The sequence below is a fragment of the Podarcis gaigeae genome (genome assembly GCF_964106915.1).
Source record: "Podarcis gaigeae genome assembly, chromosome: 4".
In the NCBI taxonomy this organism is placed as follows: domain Eukaryota; kingdom Metazoa; phylum Chordata; class Lepidosauria; order Squamata; family Lacertidae; genus Podarcis; species Podarcis gaigeae.
In genome coordinates, this window is record NC_139677.1 from 34653359 (window position 1) to 34675242 (window position 21884).

General features: G+C 41.0%; 1 protein-coding gene across 3 annotated transcripts in view; it reads right to left on the reverse strand.

Moving 5' to 3' along the window:
• Nucleotides 1-9259: 9259 nt before the first annotated feature.
• Nucleotides 9260-21884, reverse strand: part of GABRB3 (gamma-aminobutyric acid type A receptor subunit beta3) — a 194520-nt gene continuing 181895 nt past the window's right edge. For all 3 annotated transcript variants that reach the window (XM_083734475.1, XM_083734476.1, XM_083734477.1), the window contains 4 exons: nt 19790-19927; nt 18129-18281; nt 16325-16569; nt 9260-9656 (listed from right to left, as the gene is read on the reverse strand). In XM_083734475.1, coding sequence (XP_083590601.1) covers nt 9306-9656; nt 16325-16569; nt 18129-18281; nt 19790-19927 — 887 coding nt within the window. In that variant the 3' untranslated portion in view covers nt 9260-9305. The remainder of the gene's footprint in view (nt 9657-16324; nt 16570-18128; nt 18282-19789; nt 19928-21884) is intronic.

Consider the following 21884-nt stretch of genomic DNA (forward strand, 5'->3'; position numbering starts at 1 on the left):
TGATGGGAACTGCTGGAGGCCCAAGTATGGGAAACAGTTCTACAACTGCTTACATGCAGGTATTATTAGTTTCCGAAAAGCAGCATCTTTGTAATTATTCAGTTCTTCAATGTCATAATTTTTTTTAAAAAAGTTTATTAATTATTCATAACAAAAACAGTCCCAGTCCGTATTGTTAGCTCAGCCAGCCTTGCTGTGTTGAGGATTTGTCAAAGACAAGTAACATAATACTGCAAGGCATTTACCTTAATATAGATCTTTTCCTAAGAAGACATGCCAAAGTTCACAAGGGCTAAAGTACTTCCTGGCATCTGCTGTGCTATCACCAAAGCCATTGCAAGGAGAAGTGGGGGACTGGAGTATTGTTGTGACTCACAGTCCTGCCATGCAATTTTCAGTGGGAATTGGTAAAAGATTTCTCTACGAGGAAAGGAACTGAATTGTTATATACTGAAGTTCTCACCCTGGGCCAGCAGGGGGATACTGTAGATAGTTTTCACTCAGGTCCACATATGCAAATAAGGGATTGAAATTGACGTTCAGTGATTGGATAGTTACGGAAAGTGGTTACTGTTGCATTGTAGTGGAGCTCTATATAAGCAGGTTGGCTGAACCCTTTAGTTCAGTTCTGTTCTGGCCTGTGAATAAACAAGAGCTGTTTGAAGAATCGCTGTGTCATCTGATATGTTCACCCACACCTTAACATGAATGAAAAATGTGGGGGTGGGTTTTCCCTCTACAGACAGGGATGATACCAAGCAGGGCTGCCAACTTGAATAAAATATTGTGGGGGGTGGGCAAGTAAGCTCTGCCCCACATAATCAACCACAAGGCAGCGCATGCACACAATCTGAATGGCAATGCTCATCAACGGCTGGCCCCCTCAAATATTTTATTGGGGGGAGGCTGGAGGGATCTCGGTCCCTAGGAGCTGGCTCTGACAGTAGTGAGCAACACACAGTGGTTGCCGATTTAAATGCATGTAAGTTTACACTTGATTGGCCAAGCTAGACAAAGATTGAAGATGAACCCCGGAAAAGGTGAGAGAGTGATCTGATTGTTATGACTAGTGGGGTTTTTTTTTGGGGGGGGGGGAGACTCTGGTTCAGCAGTTTGGGAGGGACAGGGTGCTGCAGCCCCACCTGTCCAAGCTGAAAAAGTGCCTCTGTTTCTATTGGCTTCATCTAACCAATTCCCAAATTGCCCATAAGAGCAACTCCTCCATTACAGTATCTTAGAAAATAAAAACCGTCGATTGAAATCTGTTGCCCGTACTCCAGCCTCCATCTAATCTTCTGCTTAATCTGGGGAGAGTGGGGCGGTTTGGAAAATATTAATAATGTTTCCACTCCTTCTGCAAAGCATGACCTATTTGCTGAGTTTTCACTCCCCTTAGAAAAAAGCAGGGGAAAAAGCAGGGAAGGACCAAAAGGGGTGTCAAGGAGAAATGGGAACAAGGCAGCAAAGTTTTACGTACTTTGCCCACCTTCAGTTCAGTCATGCACAACTGACTAGCTGGAGCAGGATATGAATTAAAATACATGTGCATCCTGATACATTAAAAGTAGTGGAGTACATATAGAGGACATATTTATCTGTATGCACAGTTGAGTAAAAAAATTGCCCACCCACACTGCCTTACTTTGCTTGTACATCCTAAGCTGCCTCCCCACCTACATCCTGGCCCAGACAGCCACACACAACTTGAACTGAAGAGGGATTTACCATGCAGTAGTGGTGATGTACTGTAAAGAAGGCTGATCGCCGAAGAATTGATGCTTTTGAATTATGGTGCTGGAGGAGACTCTTGAGAGTCCCATGGACTGCAAGAAAATCAAACCAATCCCTGGAAAAGACCCTGATATTGGGAAAGATGGAGGGCACAAGGAGAAGGGGATGACAGAGGACGAGATAGTTGGATAGTGTTTTCGAAGCTACCAGCATGAGTTTGACCAAACTGCGGGAGGCAGTGGAAGACAGGAGTGCCTGGTGTGCTCTGGTCCATGGGGTCACGAAGAGTCGGACATGACTAAACGACTAAACAACAACAACAAGTGGCAGGAAGTGAAGTGGGAATATGATGTAGCAAGACTGGAAGTGTGTCCCCATTATCCTGGGCAATGGAGACACATTCCATTCCCTGCCTCTCCTGTTCAGAGCACAGGCAACAGAAGGGCTTCGTTTGATGCCCTCAATGGCATCAATTTAATCTGATTAGTTATATGTCACTGTCATGTTAACAGATTCACTGTGTAATCCCCAATTGGTTGAGATCACGGTGTAAAGGGGAAAGACAAAAATGACACTGAAGCTGCAGAGCTCAGTGGCTGCAAATAGGTATAGAATAATTAAGCAGCTGGAGGAATTCCCCTAGGAGGAAAGGTTACAATATTTTAGTCCTTTTTTAAAAAAAAGGCAAGTAAGTGGGAACATGATAGAGTATATAAAATTATGCGTGGTGTGTAAGAAGTGCATAGAAATAAGATTTTCTTCTCATCTCATAATAGTTAGGCTGTCCAATGAAGCTGTATGCTAGAAGAGTCACTAGAGAGAATTCCCTGCCAGATCTGGTGTGTGCCTGATCTGGATGAACCCCAAACGGAGGTGTGATGCTTTGAATGGATTCGGTCTCAACCAATCTGAGGCAAAGTAGGATCTGTCCAAGACTGGACAGAAGAATTTTGTGGTGCTGCAATGATCCAGACATTAAAGAAATGGTGCAGGCCAGCTTCCACAAAATGCGAAGTTATGCCTCTAAGCTTCCTGAAGAAGGAAAATGCAAGGGGGAAGAGGGAGCAGCTTTGCCAAATCAAAACTTATGACTAGCTGAAAGCAAACACCAGGATCAGGAGAGGGCAGGAAAGCTTTTTACTGATACTTTTAGCTTGTAATAAGAGAAATGGTTTTATCAGTGCTCCCCAATCCCAGTTTTCAGGGCCAGCCCAAGACATTTTGGCACCTGAGGCGAACCATAAAATGGCACCTCACTTCCCGCCAGGAAAGAAGGGGAGAGGAAAAAGCTAGACTAGGAACAAGAGGGGGATAAAGATCTACATCAGGATCTGTTGACCCTGTGGATCTGCTGCCTGAGGTGGTTGCCTCATCTTGCCTCATGGGTGGGCTGGCCCAGCCAGGTTTTTTGGGGGGAAAGGATCAGCTTTGCAAGAGCAACTTATGTCTTGAAGCTTAAGGAATAAATCAGGATAGGAAGGAGAGGGGGCAGAGAGCTCCACTGTGACTGGCAGGTCAAGCTTGTAATCAGAGGGAATTATTTTACATAGAAAGTGAATGCCATTTAGCTCTTTGCACTCCAAAACAACTTCAGTTGTGCTTAGCACAAGAATCCCTTGAACTCTTTCTTAACCTGGGGTGCCACTTTCATTTCTCCAATTTTCAGATCAGTTGACTACAAATCAGCAGGGGAGATTAAGTTATTAAGTAGCAGTTGCCTTTACAATAAGACTACTGCAGTTATCATTCTGAAATGTGTCAGAAATAAAGGCCTTCAGAATGGTATATTCTGCCTGCAAATTTCATCCAATTCTGTCCCCTAATAAAAAAAGTTCCTCTTCCTTTTTTAAACAAAACAAAAAACAAAAATCCAATGTGAAAGGTATATTGGACAGAGGTGAGCTGTTACTCAAAAGTACTGAACCAGGGTCTGACCCAAATCTTCTGGTTGGTGAAGGACCTGTTTAGATAGCTTTAAAGGGGACTTATGGAGGATACTGCTATCAGTGACTAATTTCCAATATCAATTGGGATTCACAAGCAGGAGAGTACCATTGAGCTAGGCTTCCCATAGGCATATGGTTGGTCACTGTGGAAACACCATGCTATACAGTGGTACCTCGGGTTACATACGCTTCAGGTTACAGACGCTTCAGGTTACAGACTCCGCTAACCCAGAAATAGGTTAAGAACTTTGCTTCAGGATGAGAACAGAAATCATGCTCCGGCGGCGTGGCGGCAGCAGGAGGCCCCATTAGCTAAAGTGGTGCTTCAGGTTAAGGACAGTTTCAGGTTAAGAACGGACCTCCAGAACGAATTAAGTACGTAACCAGAGGTACCACTGTACTAGATAGGCTTTTGGGTGATCCAACAAGGCTCTTATACCAAATATGTGATAGATCAGTACTGCATGGATTTTTAATTTTAAAGACTGCTTATATCCCTTGAAAGACCACTTATGACATTGAAAATTAAACTAGGTGATCATTCAGCACAGCACTAAAAATGTAATCTGTAATCTTGGCCTTTATTACAAAGTGACATTAGAAAAATTAGTGGGGTGATGCATAGCTTTAAGCATTTAGAGAAAGTGCTAAATGCTGATGATACTCATCAATTTTCTGATGAAACCGTTCTGTTGTTTTTAAGAGCTTGCACTGTTTTGTTGTTTTAAGGTTTGTTGATTTGATGCTATTGTTCCTAGAGCTAGTGTTCCTGTGTTTGATTCTGGGGTTTTTTTGTTTTTACTATGCACACTGTTTCAATGGCAATGATAAGGACCAACTTGAACGGCTCTGAAAGAGGATTAGAGAAATTCATGGAGAATAAGGCTATCAATGGATACCAGTCATCACGGCTACATTCCCTCTCCACTATTGGAGGAAGTAATGCTTTTGAATACCAGCTGCTGGGAATCACGAATGGGAAGAGCCCTGTTGCATTCAGGTCCTACTTTAGGGCTTTTCAGGGGCATGTGACTGGCCAACATGAGAGCAAAATGATGGACTAGATGGGTGTTTGGCCGGATCCAGCATGATGTTTATTATGTTCTTTCCAGTGCCTTTCATAACAAACATGTTTTGTTAGCCTGCAAATAATTTATAACAATTTTATGTAAAAAACTATAAAAGACATGGCTAAATTTGCTCAAGTAGCAGCCTGAGTTCAGGAACGGGAAAACCTTTCAAGAAATTTCACTAGTCCCATCCAAATTCTCCGCTGGGCTTCCCTAGAAAACCCTCAAATGTTTTGCTACATGAGAAGCTCTGTAGCATTGTATGAGCCTTGGGACTGGACTCTTGCTTCCTCGGCAGGCTCATTCTGGTAGCAGTTCCTCACCCACCAAAGCTGTTGCAGCTGTATTCCAATTTCCTTGATCTCACCAGAGTCGCTAAGGCTGCTAATTCCAGCCATAGCTAGGTAGAGACACCACAACATGTACAGCCCATAATGGCTAGGGTAGAAGAGCAAGAGAGGCATGCAGCTGCACCAGCCTGGAGCTGGCATAACAACCAGGTCCAGTTTGGGCTCATGGGATAGCAGTAGGATTGGCTTAGGATCAAGCAGATCCCAGGCTGGTTCGGCCTCCCCTGTCTCTGGAACGCCCCATTTTGAGGGTTCCTACTTACTGTCTAGCAGGTGGAAGTAGAGCTACAGTGGAGGAAGGTGGTTGTTACTCTGTAGGCAGAGGCCATCAGGGTTGAGCAGTGGGGTAACTCCATCTAATATAAGTGCCCCTGCCCCTGCTTGGTGCAAAAGCAGGGTTGGATTGCTTAGTAAGGCTGTACAGTGGTACCTCGGGTTACAAATGCTTTGGATTACAAGCGCTTCAGGTTACAGACTCCGCTAACCCGGAAGTAGTACCTTGGGTTAAGAACTTTACCTCAGGATGAGAACAGAAATTGCATGCTGGTGGCGTGGTGGCAGCAGGAGGCCCCAGTAGCTAAAGTGGTACCTCAGGTTAAGAACAGTTTCAGGTTAGGAATGGACCTCCGGAACGAATTAAGTTCTTAACCCGAGGTACCACTGTAATCCTAAGCACACACAAAGTACTGTATTTTTCCATGTATAACATGCCCCCGTGTATAAGACGACTCCTACTTTTTGGGACCCCAAATTAAGGAAATAGGGGGAGGTTGCCCAGCCTTGCTGCAGCCACCAATCACCCGCCCAATTGCCACAGCAGCAGCCAATCGCCAGCAGGCCTTGCCACAGCCACCAATCACCCGCCTAATTGACGCACCAGCAGACCTTGCCATAGCCACCAATCACCCACCCAATCACTGCTGACAATCTCCTGCTTGTGGATGCCACCAATCGCCCGTCCCCGCTCAATACTATCCTTGTATAAGAGGATTCCAAATTTTTAACAGTTTTAAATACTACAAAAACATCATCTTATACATGGAAAAATACGGTAGGTTCTATAGATCTGTTTCAGCTTAATATGTTTAGGATTCAGATTAAATGTTACAGATATCTAAGGTAAAGGTAAAGGTACCCCTGCCCATACGGGCCAGTCTTGACAGACTCTAGGGTTGTGCGCCCATCTCACTCAAGAGGCCAGGGGCCAGCGCTGTCCGGAGACACTTCCGGGTCACGTGGCCAGCGTGACATCGCTGCTCTGGCGAGCCAGAGCCGCACACGGAAACACCGTTTACCTTCCCGCTGGTAAGCGGTCCCTATTTTATCTACTTGCACCCAGAGGTGCTTTCGAACTGCTAGGTTGGCAGGCGCTGGGACCGAGCAGCGGGAGCGCACCCCGCCGCAGGGATTCGAACCGCCGACTTTTCGATCGGCAAGTCCTAGGCGCTGAGGCTTTAACCCACAGCGCCACCTGCGTCCCTGCGTACAGATATCTAGTTCATCTTAATTAGTTTATGAATCACATTGTCTAAATTGTTGTTGAAGCTTGAAGTCATTATGGGTTGCTGTCATTCCTCGCTCGTTACTTTTGATCTCAGCGTTATAGACCAATCGAGATACCCTCACACAAAATTATCTTTATTTACATTCATAGCAAAAAACGAAAAAACGAAAAAGACAACCCTTCCCATCTTTCATAAGTTTATGAACTTCAGTATAAGCCTCCACATTCTATTATTATTATTATAATTATTTTAACACTACGGCTGTACTGAAATTTTGATTCCTATTTTGATTTAAAGGCTCATATTATAATTTCAATGGCAGCTTCTGTTAGGCAATAAAATGAACCAGTCCACTAAGAATAATTTTGGCATGATTTTAGTTAATACGTATTCTTCCAAGAAAGCCATGGTCTCTAGCAAGCTGCCCTGGATTCCTGGCATATACCCAGGGCTTTTTTCCAGCCAGAACTCACCGGAAGTCAATTTCGGTACCTCTCAGGTGGGCGCCATTGCCATTCTCAGAGAACAAGGGAGACATTCACGGTGAGTTCCAGCACCTCTTTTTCTAGAAAAATAGCACTGCATATATCTATGTTGTCTCAATAGCAGGTGTGGTATCAGCTGAGACTAAATATAATTCTGCAGGTTTCTGTTTTCATATCAAGGTAAAACTTTTTCCCCCCAAATCACTAGGCCAGTTATGTGAAATACCATTTCTCTCCCCCATATATGGTGTTCTCCAACATGTGAAAATGAAACCAGGTATAACTGGCTTTAGCTCAGTCTCAACATAAAACCCTTTTCTATAGTATATTATTTTTTGTGGGAGTGACATGCAAAAAGCATTCCTGTAACATGGAAAGTGGCCCTTTAATGGTATGGTGAATCAGAGGTTGCTTCCATATAATGAAAGCTACAAAATGTTTCCAGTGCAACCCAACTAGTGGAAGTTGCCATAATGAAATGAATGGGGAATACAACTGGCGAATTGCACCTACAACTTTACCTTCCAAATTCCTGCTCATCCAAGTTTCTCTAAACTCCTTTTGATATTCATTCATCTCATGTATGCTAAGTTAACAGCACTGATATGAATGCATTCTAACTACAGGAAAACAAAAGTGGAACATTTTGCATAAGGAAAATGACTGAATGCATTTAATGCTGAAGCAAGACATTTGTTCTCCATTATTTATGGTTTGTGAATGTAGCATATCAGCTATACTAGCAGTTTTAGTGTGTATATACATATATATGTACAAAATAGATGTGAAAATGTTCTGTTATTGAATTTATACATTAGAAGTGCTATATTGGTTTAATTCTAGAGAAGAGAAAGCTGTAACATCACAGAAACAAAAGTATGATATAGCATGCAGTCACAGTAGCAAGCACTAGAAAGAAAATTGGGTAAATTATTCATATATATGCATATTATGCAAATATATCTTACATTAATCATGTTCTAAGAATGTTTGGTAACGTAAATGCATGGTTTTCCCTTTTCATTTTTAACCTGAGGTGTCTTCTAGTTTATCATTGGAATACTAATTATTAAAGAAACAATGGGCTAAGATTATCATATCCTCCATTGCCTGGCATTCTGGTAATTTGAAAAGCTCTGTGGCACAGAGAAGCTTATATATATATTATATATATTATATAATATATATATATTATTTATTCTTTTGTGGAACTGATTTGTTCTGCCTGGCTGCTCCACTGTAACATGGAAAAGATTTACAAAGGGGAAGCAGGTACAGCAGAACATGGAGCAATATATAACTAAAATTTTCCTCAGAAAGAATCTCCTCAGATTATAGTACCCCTGCAAAGGAGAAGATTTGATAACCCTGTATAGATCAGAATAGATCCTAATTATGTTAGCAGCAGTTGCATTTCAAACAACATTCCAGTAACAATATGCTGTAGGGATTCTCTCCTCAAAATAATCCTATACTGTAATTGGAATATTAAATTAAAACATTATATAATGCACTGTATCACATAAGAAGAGGCTGCTTTGCTTTGAACGCGAAGCAAACTGATCTCTTGATCAAGATTTAACTTGCTACATGAGAATAAACAAGTGATCGCTAAAAGGATGATGCCCATTTTTGATAGGGAAACTGATCTTTGCTAGAATATAAAACACAAACCATTAGCAAAAACAAAAATTAAAAAATATTGATTAGGTTCATTGGTTCAATGATTAGGAAATATAACTTAGAGAAAGCGTACCAGTGTTAATTCTACCAGTTAATGAGCAGTCAAGTTTCCACAAACAATATCACATAATTCTGATAAATATGGAATTGCAGAGGTCTGAAAAATATTTGGGTGGTCTTAAATGACTTTTAGATTTACCAAAACCTACAGTTTTCAGAGCACTTGCTTCTCCATACTTTTTATTTCATTTTTTAAAAATCACTTAATGCGCATTCTGCTAAACTGTCCGTTATCTTCCGAAAGTACAGAGTGTGTGTGTATATATATAGTACATATGTGTATGCACAATGGGTATAATACACATTCTTTCACAATATATGTACACACATAAACAGGATTTTAAATATATTTATATATATTTTATATTTATATATATATATAGTGTAAAAGTTCTTATGTACACATACAAAATAACAGGCAAATTAATATTTAACTTGTTGAAGTCTTTTTTTAAAAAAAAGAAGTAAAGTCAATTTAGTTGACATAGTATAGCCAGTAGATTAAGTTGAAAAGAGAAAATGTGAAAGGAAACACCATTCTTGACCATCTGTCTATGGCGTTCACATCCGTTAGGTCAGGAATTTTTATCTTTAGCTGTGAGGACCTTCTCCGTAAATGACTCTTCTTTGTGTGTGCGCCAGTTCTGTCCAATGTACGCCTTCCAAGGTTTTCTCGATGCGAACTCTGTTTTCTGTACTGGATACCTGAGCTGTCAAAGGATATTGTTGAATTCTGAGGATCGGTGACGCTTGTGGTAACTTCATTGCTTGCAACTTCGTTGTGAATTTCGAGGGATGTTAGCAGAATATTCCCATGCATGTCCACCTAGTTGGAAACAAATTCATAATGATGGAGGTTCATAATTGTTTCCAGTAAATACAAATATTTAATTCTATTTCAGAATAGAATTCTGTTCCAGAACCTTCTGTTCCAAGTTTTAAATGCCTGCTGAAAACTCTTCTATTCCATCAGGCCTATTCAGGAAATTAACAAAACATATTTCCATAATAGTTAACTGACGTCTGATTTTAACTTTTTAATATTTTTTATTGTATGAGTTGTTTTTTTTTTTTGTTCTATTGTTATAAACCGCTTTGGTGGTTTTTTTTAATGAATAGCAGTATACAAATGCTTTTAAAACAAACACACAAATAAATAAAATAATTATGTAAGGTTTAACTAGAAGGGACATGGGTGGCGCTGTGGGTTAAACCACAGAGCCTAGGACTTGCCGATCAGAAGGTCGGCGGTTCGAATCCCCGCGACCGGGTGAGCTCCCGTTGCTCGGTCCCTGCTCCTGCCAACCTAGCAGTTCCAAAGCACGTCAAAGTGCAAGTAGATAAATAGGTACCGCTCTGGCGGGAAGGTAAACGGCGTTTCCATGCGCTGCTCTGGTTCGCCAGAAGTGGCTTAGTCATGCTGGCCACATGACCCAGAAGCTGTACGCCGGCTCCCTCGGCCAATAAAGTGAGATGAGCGCCGCAACCCCAGAGTCGGTCACGACTGGACCTAATGGTCAGGGGTCCCTTTACCTTTACCTTTAAGGTTTAACTATTCTCCATGGAAATTGACAGAGTTACCATATTAAGTGATAAGGATTAGGATTCGTGCCAATAACATAAATATAAAACAAATAGGGCCTGAAACAAAATGTTGCAATGTAGACTCATTCTGTAACTGGAGTGCTGTTTTCCAGGGCTTTAGCCAGGTAGTCACACCTCAGGACCTCAGATGATGCAGATCAGAGGGGGTTCTCTCAAGAGGGTTCTCTCCTGAGGGCGTTTAACACAGATGGGTTTCTGCTGGTGGGATGAGGAATCCCCCTAGACCTTTGCATGCTCCTGTGAGCACAACAGTATATAAAAAGGCTAAAGAGCAAATCCACTTTCACTACTGAATTGGATTGTAAGTTCTGATCAATATTCAAAATTGCATTTGATACAGATGCAGGCTACTCATCTGCTGTAGAACTCACAAAGTCGCTTTACCTACATAATAATCCTTCAGAAAAGCCATTAGCACTATGGGCAAATTCCAGTCCCAAGTGAGTATTGCTGCTCATGCAAGGAATGACTGGTACAACACTCAAAGTATCACTTTCTCCTCTCCCTGGCACACATATGGGTGCAATTGCAGTGAACCACAATACACTGACCCATTGCTAGAAACAGGAGGTTTATTCCACCTTTTATCTCCCAATGCAGCTCTGCCTTGGGTAAAAGTTACTCAAGCACCGGACATGTAAATATGAAACATTTGGCCTACTTAAACAGGATCAAATGTATAGTTCACAATCCTGCGATGGTGGTGAGATTACATAGCAGACGTACCACTACTTCCCAAGGGCTTCCTAAGTCCCCAGGGTAGGGAGGTCTTCTTCTTTGGTGGTTTTTATTCTATTATTATCCCCCCCTCCAATTGTGGTAAATGAAAAGAAATCGGCTATTTCATTTGCAGCATAGCTGAAGGCATGTGAGGGGAACAAGGAGACTTAGGATCCTGCTAGTGCTTGGTTGCCCCCAACATTCCCCTGGAAAACCCCATTTCCCATACCCATTGCCAGAAGAACATGGTTGTACGTGTTTGTGTGAGTGTGTGTAAAAGTCCTAGTAGCAGGCCTCTTTGGTGACAGAGCATACCATGCCTAAGAGCCCCTCAGATCACATTTGCCTTGCTTTAGGATTACTGAGTGTGCAAGTTCAACTAGGGAGAACAATCTACTTGCTCTTTTTTATTCCTAAAACGTAATGATAACCAGAGGTTCCTGAAGATACTATTCACTCTGGTGCAACATATTTACTAGAAATTTATCTTGTTCCACTTTGGAAAGCAAGTATGTCACTGTACTGTCTGGGAAGTGTCATTTCATGGCAAAACTCCCATTTGTTTTATGGGTCTAGATCAATTAAAAAAATGATTTAGCAAACTTGTATCAAAATGAGCAGGCTTCTCATTTCATTCCTAATGCCAATTTCAACATATTTTTTATTGTGCGGAATTTTTGAAAGTGAATTTAATGGCAGGCAATTCATGGTCCCTGAATCATTTCAATCCAATTTAATTGTTTAATATTATATTAATTTTAAGGGTCCCGGAATTGAAGTGTATTTGATACCGTTCACAATTGCACAGTGTTATTTACTTTACATTTTACCATTCTCCCCTTTTTTCCCTCTTGAAGTGGCACAGGAACTTAAAACAAGGGCTCTGTGGTAGTAAAATGAGAATGTGTAGCACCCTTTATCTGATCTGGCTTTATCATCAGAAGATGTTATAATATAGTGATCCACAAAAAGGTCAGATCCCAGAAATTAGCTGTGGGATCCTTCTGCGTGGATTGAGAGCAATATAGAAGAAACTGACTGATTTCCTGGCCAGGGAATAAGACAAACAGGCAAGTCACTAGCAGACATAATATTCCATTTGCAGGTTCTCTTGTCTTTGCATGTTAGCTTTTTCATGCAGATATAACATCCCCACAAGGCTTGGAATAATATGAGTTTTGACACTGTACTTATGCAACAGTCAATATACCTTCTCTAAATGCTTGCTTATGGAAGCAGGCGGTTTTAGAATCAGATCAAAACATTGTATATTAAGACAATGTTAGCCCATGGCAGCTGGGATTTTTCAACCAGACTATTTTAACCTTGTGCTATGTTGTTATGGTCTGGGCTCTGTGTGTTTTGAACTCCATATAGATTGGCCTTAGACATTCAGTTGTATCACCCCTTGAAACAGGATTGTGCTCCAAAAGTCAACCTATGCCAGTTCCAGTGTGTGCTAATATTGTGGACTCACTGTCACTTGGCCACTTTTAATATTGTCTCGAATGGATTCCCCTCCTTTTTTGGTTATATTAGTGAGAACATTTGAAAACTACCTTGCAATCCACATACACTGTCTACGTTTTATTTTCAGTGATAACCAGACCTCCTGAATGCTAAAAAGAGGGAAACTAGAATTTACACGGAAGCCGTTTTTAAATGTCTAGTTACTTAATTTTCTTGATTAGCCATTCTTGCCTTTCAAATAATTGTTTCTTTTATTGTAAATTGCTTTGTGACTTTCGTTGTTGGAAGCAATTCATAAATTCAATAAATAAATTCAATAAACCAGGTAAAAGCACCCCAGACCATTAGGTCCAGTCACGGACAACTCTGGGGTTACAGCACTCATCTTGCTCTATAGGCCAAGGGAGCCGGTGTTTGTCCACAGACAGCTTCCGGGTCATGTGGCCAGCATGACTTAGCCGCTTCTGGCGAAACCAGAGCAGCGCACCAAAACGCCGTTTACCTTCCTGCCAGAGCGGTACCTATTTATCTACTTGCACTTTGACGTGCTTTCAAACTGCTAGGTGGGCAGGAGCAGAGACTGAGTAACGGGAGCTCACCCCATCACGGGGATTCAAACCGCCGACCTTCTGATCAGCAAGCCTTAGGCTCTGTGGTTTAGACCACAGCTCCACCCGTGTCCCAAATCTAACTTAACCTAACTTTAATGGACATCTTTAGCTCTAGCACATATTTTTAAAAACACTAAAGTCCAAATAAACATCCTGGAAACAGTGTAACAAATACTGCTAAAGATCTTAGTGAAGTGTATCAGAAAATTAAAAGGGGAAAGTTTTGTATTTCATTTCCACATACTACAGAAATTGCACTATTAAGTTCGTCCTTGCCACTGTGAATATTAAGAATTCTACTTGTAAAATTTTAGGTGGGCTCATTGCCAATTTAAAAAGGTGCATGCTGAATTATTAAAACTGGTGACATGTTTTCAGTAAATGGCTCTTATTAAGGGGCCAGTACGAAACATGTGCAGGTTTTCCTTTACCACTCAATTTTAGAGCTCACTAACATTGTTTTGTAGTATATATGCTCAGTCCAGAAGAAAGCCTGTAATTATTTAAATATATTTAATATTTTCCCAAGTACAAGAATGGCAGATGGTCATTCAATAGGCCAAATTCAAACTAACTTGAGGACCTAGTATCACACAGCCTGCACCATCATATCTCCCTAACTCCCAAGATCCGAGGCTGGAGAAAGTGAGCAATGCTTTTTAATAATAATTGGTACAATCAATGTTCCTGGTTGGAACACTCTGTTTCCAGGGACAGGATTTTCAGCTAACCATGCAGGATGTACTTAACAGAGAAAGACTGGAAACCACATTTCTCTTTCAATTCTTTAATAACTGGGAGACAGGTATTTTCTAAGCATTGCTCATCCAACACCTCATTCTATAGTGATGCTTGCATGGGAATAACATAAGCAGACCAGCAATGGGGGTATATATTTACACCCTGATAGTTACTGAGTGGAGAGTTATTACATCACCAAAATAGTGGAATGTGCAAACCAGCCTTCATGTTGAGAAAGAACAGGTGTAAAGCTTCAATAAAACACTTCCCTGAATTACTGCTGTAAAGTTTTGCATACGTTTCTAAACACAACTCTAGCAACAATGCATGCACACATTTGGGTGGAAGTGCACAGGAGTGGGGTGGGGTATGGCAGCACACAGTTTCGGAGAAGTTTCTTGGTGAATTATTATAGGTTCCAGCAGAATTTCAGGGGCTTCATATGAAAAAACAATCTATAAATATCCCTGGTTATATCACAATTTAAGTGTTGTGCTTCTCAGCCAAGGAACCTTGTGAGTTGTAAAGGGCGATACAGATATAATGGGGCGGGGGGCGGAGGAGATAATGAACCTCCCAATAGAAGTACAGTCCTATGAGGGCCTTTACACTTGCAAGGTGTGCTGTGTTTCCATTTGTGGTTTTAAATGGGGGGGGGGCTACAGAAAAATCCCCTTTGTCAAAAGGCTCTGCCCTTGTAAGGGTGGAGAGAGAGTCCATAGACCATGTGCTTTTACATTGCCCCTATTATCTAGATGCTCATACAAATATTGTTGCCCCATTGCTTAGAAGAATGCCCAAAAGTCCTAGTTTGGATTGGCCCAGTTCACTTCTAGAAGACGGAAAACCAGAGAATGCAGAATTAGTCACAAAATTATTTGTGTGACAGCCTACAAAATAAGTCAGTTGTTCTTACCTGCTGGGTTTACATAGACCGTTTACCGAAAAATATGGTATCTCTCCTTTTATTTTGCTTGATTTAATCCATACTAGTATTTGTTGTATTAGAGCACATTGGTATTTAACCCCACACACAACTTACAAAAACAAAACAATTCCCAGAAGTCATTGGGACAGTTAAACTAGTTTCAGATTGGGTCAAAAAAAATTACGGAGGGAGAAGAAATTATGTAAGCCTGGATGTGCTCCCCTGATCGCATGATAGATAACACATTTAGCCATTTAAGAAAATTGGGTGACAAGAATACCACTTTCCTCCCTGGACATAGCAACAAAATATGCTGGGACACCATTTATAATATTGGCTTGAGAGGACCTATACAACTGTATAATGTTGCATGTGCCTTGAGGCACATGTCTCCTCTCTCTCTCTCTCACACACACACACTGCCCTTAGATAAACATCAATTAAAAATTCTCAATGTGGTGACTTGTAACAATAGAACTAGTAAAAAAACAAATCAGTACACTGAGGAATACAAACACCACACTTAAAGCCTTTCTTAAATGTCTAAACATTGATCTCATGTTTAGCTTTCTCTCCTGCACAACACAAAAGGAGGCACTGCTCTAGCTATGCGCTTGCAGTTTCACATCGAAATATGTGGTTCTTGATCTCTTACTACGCCAGTTGCCATGATCTGCATCAACCAAATATAACTCCATTAATATCACATTGTAAAGGGCCCTTTGAATTCAGAGGCAAACCTTGTGAAGAAAAGCTGCCTTCTTGCACTCCTTTAACCATTTCCTGTACAAATGCATACAGCAGGAAATGAGCGGAGGTTTCGCTACTGAATAAATGCGCATTTTGTTTTTGATACACTTAAAAACAACTGCCAAACAAACAAAAAAACTCTGCATCTTCCCTAGTCTGAAAAAAAGAATAGCTGACAGCATTTTAAGTCTGGACTCCATGACTTATTTCTCATTCTGTATAAGAAGTAAAAGGAAATAATAAGCAGTGGTGGAAGTAGTAGTTTTTGTATGTAACAAAACACATTCAGTTGGCCATTTCCCTTATCCTGGAGGCACGGCAAGGGTAATTGGGGCAAAATACATTGCATTAAGTGTTAGTGATGGGAAGAGAAGTTCCCAGGCCTGTGAATCCTGAACTAGCAATTTTGCTTATGGTAATAAAGTATGTGAACCTGTAGCCTACCAGAACCATGTTTTGCTCACTCTTTCCCTTTCTGAACTCTCTGTGTACTGGGAGTGTTTTATGTGACTAAGGATCTATTCATACTGAGGGAGGGTGGCTGCGGTTTCTACAGATGCCAATGATACAGCTTAGCATGGAGGGTAAGTACACTTAATCCTACTGCTCCATAGTGGTGTTTTGGAACTGAAAACAACACAGGCTAGTAGATGATGTGAATAATCCTACCCGGTTGCTTTCAAACTTAGAGCGATCGTTGTTTGCTTTGGCAGTCTTTTCTGCAAGTTTCTTCTGCCTTTGAGGGCCTTTTCCAAAGAAGATGTAGTTGACGAAAGCATATTCAAGTAAGGCCAAGAAGACAAATACAAAGCAGCCCATGAGATACATGTCAATGGCTTTGACATAGGGAATCTTAGGCAAAGTCTCTCTGAGATGAGTGTTGATCGTTGTCATAGTAAGCACAGTTGTAATACCTAAAAACAGGAAGAAAGGCAAATATATTAAGATCTTTCATGCATTTCCCCCTAAAAGCCATTTCCAGGAGCTTGTTGATGTTGTGGAAGAGTCAGCAAAATAAAAAGAGGGAACGCTGTTGTTTTATTTGTTTGTTTATTACATTTATATTCTGCCTCTTCAAGGACCTCGTATTTTGTTTCATAGGTCTGTGAATTCCACAAAGAGATCTTATCCAACATTTATTGGATGCTTGACCTATTACAACCAAAGTGGTTTGAAGTAAGACAGTTTCTTTACTGAAGGGTTTGCTTCTGAAATACCTATAAATGATTTGTTATATAACTACTTTCTCCGGACCTAAAAGAAAATTGTGATATGAGAAAGTCCTTAAAAAGGATGAAAGGAGATATAAAGGAGAGCTAGAAATGGGATTTTCACTGAAATCAATTGAGCTTAGAGAACTGATGTAACCCAGTGCTTTTCAAAGGGTGGATCATGGGTTTCTCTGTACCAAGGGGTGGTAATGGCGAAAGTTGGCTGGCCCACCAATTCTATCTGAAATGTGTACCCTAACAAGCGAAACTCCAAAGCTCTAGCAAGTGTCCTGTGTGAATGGCATGTGTGCTTTAGAACCAGATGGACGGTGTATAAATAATAAAATTGTTGTTGTTGTTGTTGTTGTTGTTGTTGTTGTTGTTCTTAAGAACCCACTTAAAAGCACAGATGTTCTGTGGCAGGTGATATGGAAACAGTTCCTTGAACAGATAATAGCTGGAAAACTATTGATGTTCCAACAGCAGGTGTTTTACACTTGAGAGTGGACAATGGGACAGCATGCAATTCAGTGCTGATCTTATTCTGGGTTACCCCATGTCTGTAAACATATGTAACAAGGGAGAATCCATGAGGAACTGGGAGGAAGAAGAGGAAGCAAAGTGGCCTATATATTCCTTTGCCCTCCTCATCCTCCCCCACAAAGCCAGCTCGATAATCAGAGAAGGGCTTGGACTTCAGAAACCTCTCTCGGCTCGGTCCCCCTTGCATCACCCAACTGCTTCAACAGCAAAGGGAACGGAGCCACTGCTTACCAGGACGAGTGAAGCAGTGGCAAGATTGAGGCTGCGTACATACAGTGGTGTGAGCAATGGATTGGCTCTGTTGGTTATGCATCCCCAACTTTGTCACTGTCTTTCACCTCCTGCTACCAGTAATCAGCATTGCTTTGCTCCTGGGGGGCTACTGCTGTGGGTCCAACCCCACTGGGCAAACCACTTCTGATCTGAGGCAAGCTGTAACACAGGATTGCAAAAAAAGCCCAGTCTGTGAAAAGTCTTTATTCTCCTGCTGAGGACTGTAGCTGTAGCAACTTACTGCATTTCTTCGCTGTTTGTGGAAATGGGGACTTCCCTCATCTGACAGCCTGTTTATTTTCTGGGAAATGCTCCATCCCTCCTGTGCCAGTCCACTCACCCATCTGCATGCAATCCTTTGTCACCTGTGCTTAAATATGTGGCTGTTGTAACAACCTCCTACAAGGATATGACAGGGTAATGCCCCATTAATCCTCATTCCATACCGAGAGCAACTCGTGCTGCAGATGCATCATAATTGATCCAGAAGGACACCCACGATAAAATGGTAATCAGTATCGAGGGCATGTAGGTCTGAAGAATAAAGTATCCAATATTCCTCTTCAACTTAAAGCTCAGCGACAGTCTTGGATAGGCACCTATTAGAAAACAAGGGAAATAACAGTTATATATATAACTATTGATGACGTTAGTAAAGGGAGAATATGCTCCTCCTCTACAGAAGCAAAAACACATTTGATGGGCTGTTTTGTTACCTATAAAACCTCGAATAAAAATCACTTTGTGAGTTCACATTGAAGCTAATGCATATTAGAGAAAATATGTTGTGATTCTTGAACACCTATCTGGTTACCTTTTGAAATTTTGTGAAGTACAGAGATATAGTTAATTTACATTTACAAAATAATTTGCACATATTACTGTAAGTGTGTGTCCGTGTGATGTCATCTCCACAAGATGGTGGAATAGCCTTCTTCCCCTTGATCCCAGCTCATGGATGTTTAAATTAGATAACCCTAAATCTTAAAAATAATTATCAAAATAGTGAATTCTGTCAGGACTTGTTACAGTGCTCATAATTAGAACAAAAGCCTGATATAAAAACCTAATAATTAAAAAAAGAAAGAAATATTTTTTATGGGGGGTGGGATCTTATTTCTCCATTACTATGTTTATCTATTAGCTTGGTTAGCACTATACAGGCAATACTCCCAAAATAATTTAATCAGGAAAATTCAGACTGGTGGCTTGGTTCATAAAGCTGTTTCTGAGTGAATTATTTTTGCTGTACTATTTCAGTCAGTTTCTGATCTTTAAGTGTTGCCCCTGTTCTTGTTTACAGCCCCTTATTATTCTCATTTTTAATACTACTATGCCCAACTGTCTGTTCTGTATGGTTCATAATTTGCAGCATTAATGGTAGGTAAAAGGTAAAGGTAAAGGGACCCCTGACCATTAGGTCCAGTCGTGACCGACTCTGGGGTTGCGGCGCTCATCTCGCTTTATTGGCTGAGGGAGCCGGCGTACAGCTTTCGGGTCATGTGGCCAGCATGACTAAGCCACTTCTGGCGAACCAGAGCAGCGCACGGAAACGCCGTTTACCTTCCCACCAGAGCGGTACCTATTTATCTACTTGCACTTTCACGTGTTTTCAAACTGCTAGGTTGGCAGGAGCAGAGACCAAGGACGGGAGCTCACCCCGTCGTGGGGATTCGAACCGCCAACCTTCTGATCGGCAAATCCTAGGCTCTGTGGTTTAACCCACAGCGCCACCCGCGTCCCCAGTGGTAGGTAGGATATTGCAAAATGTTTTCATATCAAATCCCTGAAATCATCAAATAAAAGGACTTTGCCTCTAAAGTGCTTGGTTGGCAGTCTTGCTTTGCCAAAGCATCCCACCCTACCCCCACAAGCCCTACAGTAGTTTGGGAAGTTCATACTTATATCCTTTATTCTAGACCATCACAAAAACATGGAATGTCTCGGTTGTCTTTTATTCCAGTCATTATAACACCAGTGTCCTTTATTTTCGAAGCTATGATCTGGCCACCCATTTTTTGTCACCTCTATGGCCATATAGAGACAAAAATAGGCATGTGCAAGAGAGCTAACGATGCTGAGCATTCAAAGCACGATAAATACTTGCCTGTGGCAAAGACAACATTCCTGGACACAAGTTTGTGTTCCACAATAGAGAACTGAGGAAGTTCAATTCTTTCCACTCCAGAGACTGCATTATTCCCACCTCGCCAGTAAAATTCTATGTCATCTGTTGTGTATCCATCTGTCAACAAAGCACAAATGCTTTAGAATCATGGGTGCTTAAATGTAAAACTGACCATTGTTAGAGGACAAGCAATACAGAACTACAAGATAACAACCATAAACAACAATTTCAGAAAATAAAACAGCATTCCTCCAAGGCACAATTTTGTCTGAGTCTTCATTGCCCCAGAAGAGCAACGAATTCACTCCCTCTCAAGAAGTAGAGCAGGGGCAGCCACGTGTGTATTTCTTACCAAGTTTTGTTGACTAATAAATGTGATGCAACTATCTGGCTACTACAGACGTCAATCCCTCAGAAACCAATAAGCTTGCCATGGGCCTATTAGACACTACTTCTGTCTCTTTTTGTTAGGTCCAATTGAAACATCTGTCAGCTGCCAGGATGAGAACAACTGCCCATCAGATGTGTCATCTATCCTTATTTTCTTGTTTATATTTAAAGGGACAAAAATAAATAAATCCCATTCTTGGCTTCATGCTAAGAATTGATGCTATAGTAATGCATGTTTATTATATGGTAGCTCCTGCACAACCTGAAGAACTTACCTCCAAAAATATTATGTCTTATGTAATAAGTTTAAAGTTACAGATAGTAAAAAAAAAAACGAAGAAGACTTAAAACTGGAGGTTCTTTTTAGGAATACTTCAGAGTAAGAACAGAAACCATTGTCCTAACTCTGAATTAGTCATGTGATGTTGTCATATATATGGTCAATCTTATTGGTTAAATAGGGACATTACGTCATCATGCAATCCTTGACTGGCTGGGATCATGTGGTCTGTGACCACACATACACCATACATTTAAAGCACATTTAAATCACCCCCCACCAATAATCACGGGAACTGTTCCTTACCTGTCACTGAACTACAATTTGCAGAAAATTACCATTCCCAGTATTCTTTTTTGGGGGGCAAGCAAATGTGATTTAAATAAATGGCATGTATGCTGCCTATGTGAAGAAGACACTATAAAAATGGGACCCACAGGACTAAAGACTGAACAATGAAGAAGCCATGAACAAGAGTGGATGACAACAATGTTTATGATTTGAGGGACTACTTTTGCAGCCCCCCCCCCCGTAAGTATTGAGCACAACCCTAGATATAGAGGTGTTTTTTCTATCGACACCAATCTCCTTCGAACGGTGAGCCCAGAGGGTCTGCGCTTCAGATTTTTATACTTGTGGTTCTGGGTTGAAGCACAATCAGGAGCACTGGAAATGGGCCATTAAAAAGCAGGGTTTCCCCCCTTCATTAGCACAATCTGCACTGAAAGGAAGATGAAAATAACCCAGTCTTCATGCCAGCCTTACAGTGTCAGCAATGTAACCACTGCCAGGGCCAGGGAAGGTAGAAGCACCCTGGCATGCATGTACTGAAGTGATTGGACGCACTAAAAAAGAACATTCAATCCTTTAAATAACAATGACATAGATGTATCCTGAAACACTATTTGAAGAACTAATTTTTTGTGGGGTTTTTTTAAATGCTAGAGTTCTACTGTACTAATTTTTTTTTTGAGAAAGAGACTTTAGAAGTGCTGTGAGACAAATTTGAGGCAGATGGCCTAATTCTTCCTTTGAAATCCATGGCAAAACTCCTGTAACTTCAACAGGAAAGTGGTAGCAAGCCAAGCGTAATTTACACAAAAGTGTTCATTAGTGTGTATTGATATTTTAGGCGTGTAGAAATTCTCTATACCCTTTGCATTGTAGAAGAAAGCGCTGGCTCTTGAAATACAAATTTAAATGATATGAGCACTCCAATTACGGAAAACAACTGGATGGGGGAGAGAGAGGTTTTACTTCTTACATGAAGCTGAACTTCTAATCATAAGTAGGTCTATCTGACAGCCCAAGAGGGGGGAGGGGGGCATAGCAAGATCACTCATCCATAATAAAGCACACTGAAAGCAAATTGAATCTCAGTGCTTGCTTTCCTCAAACTGAATC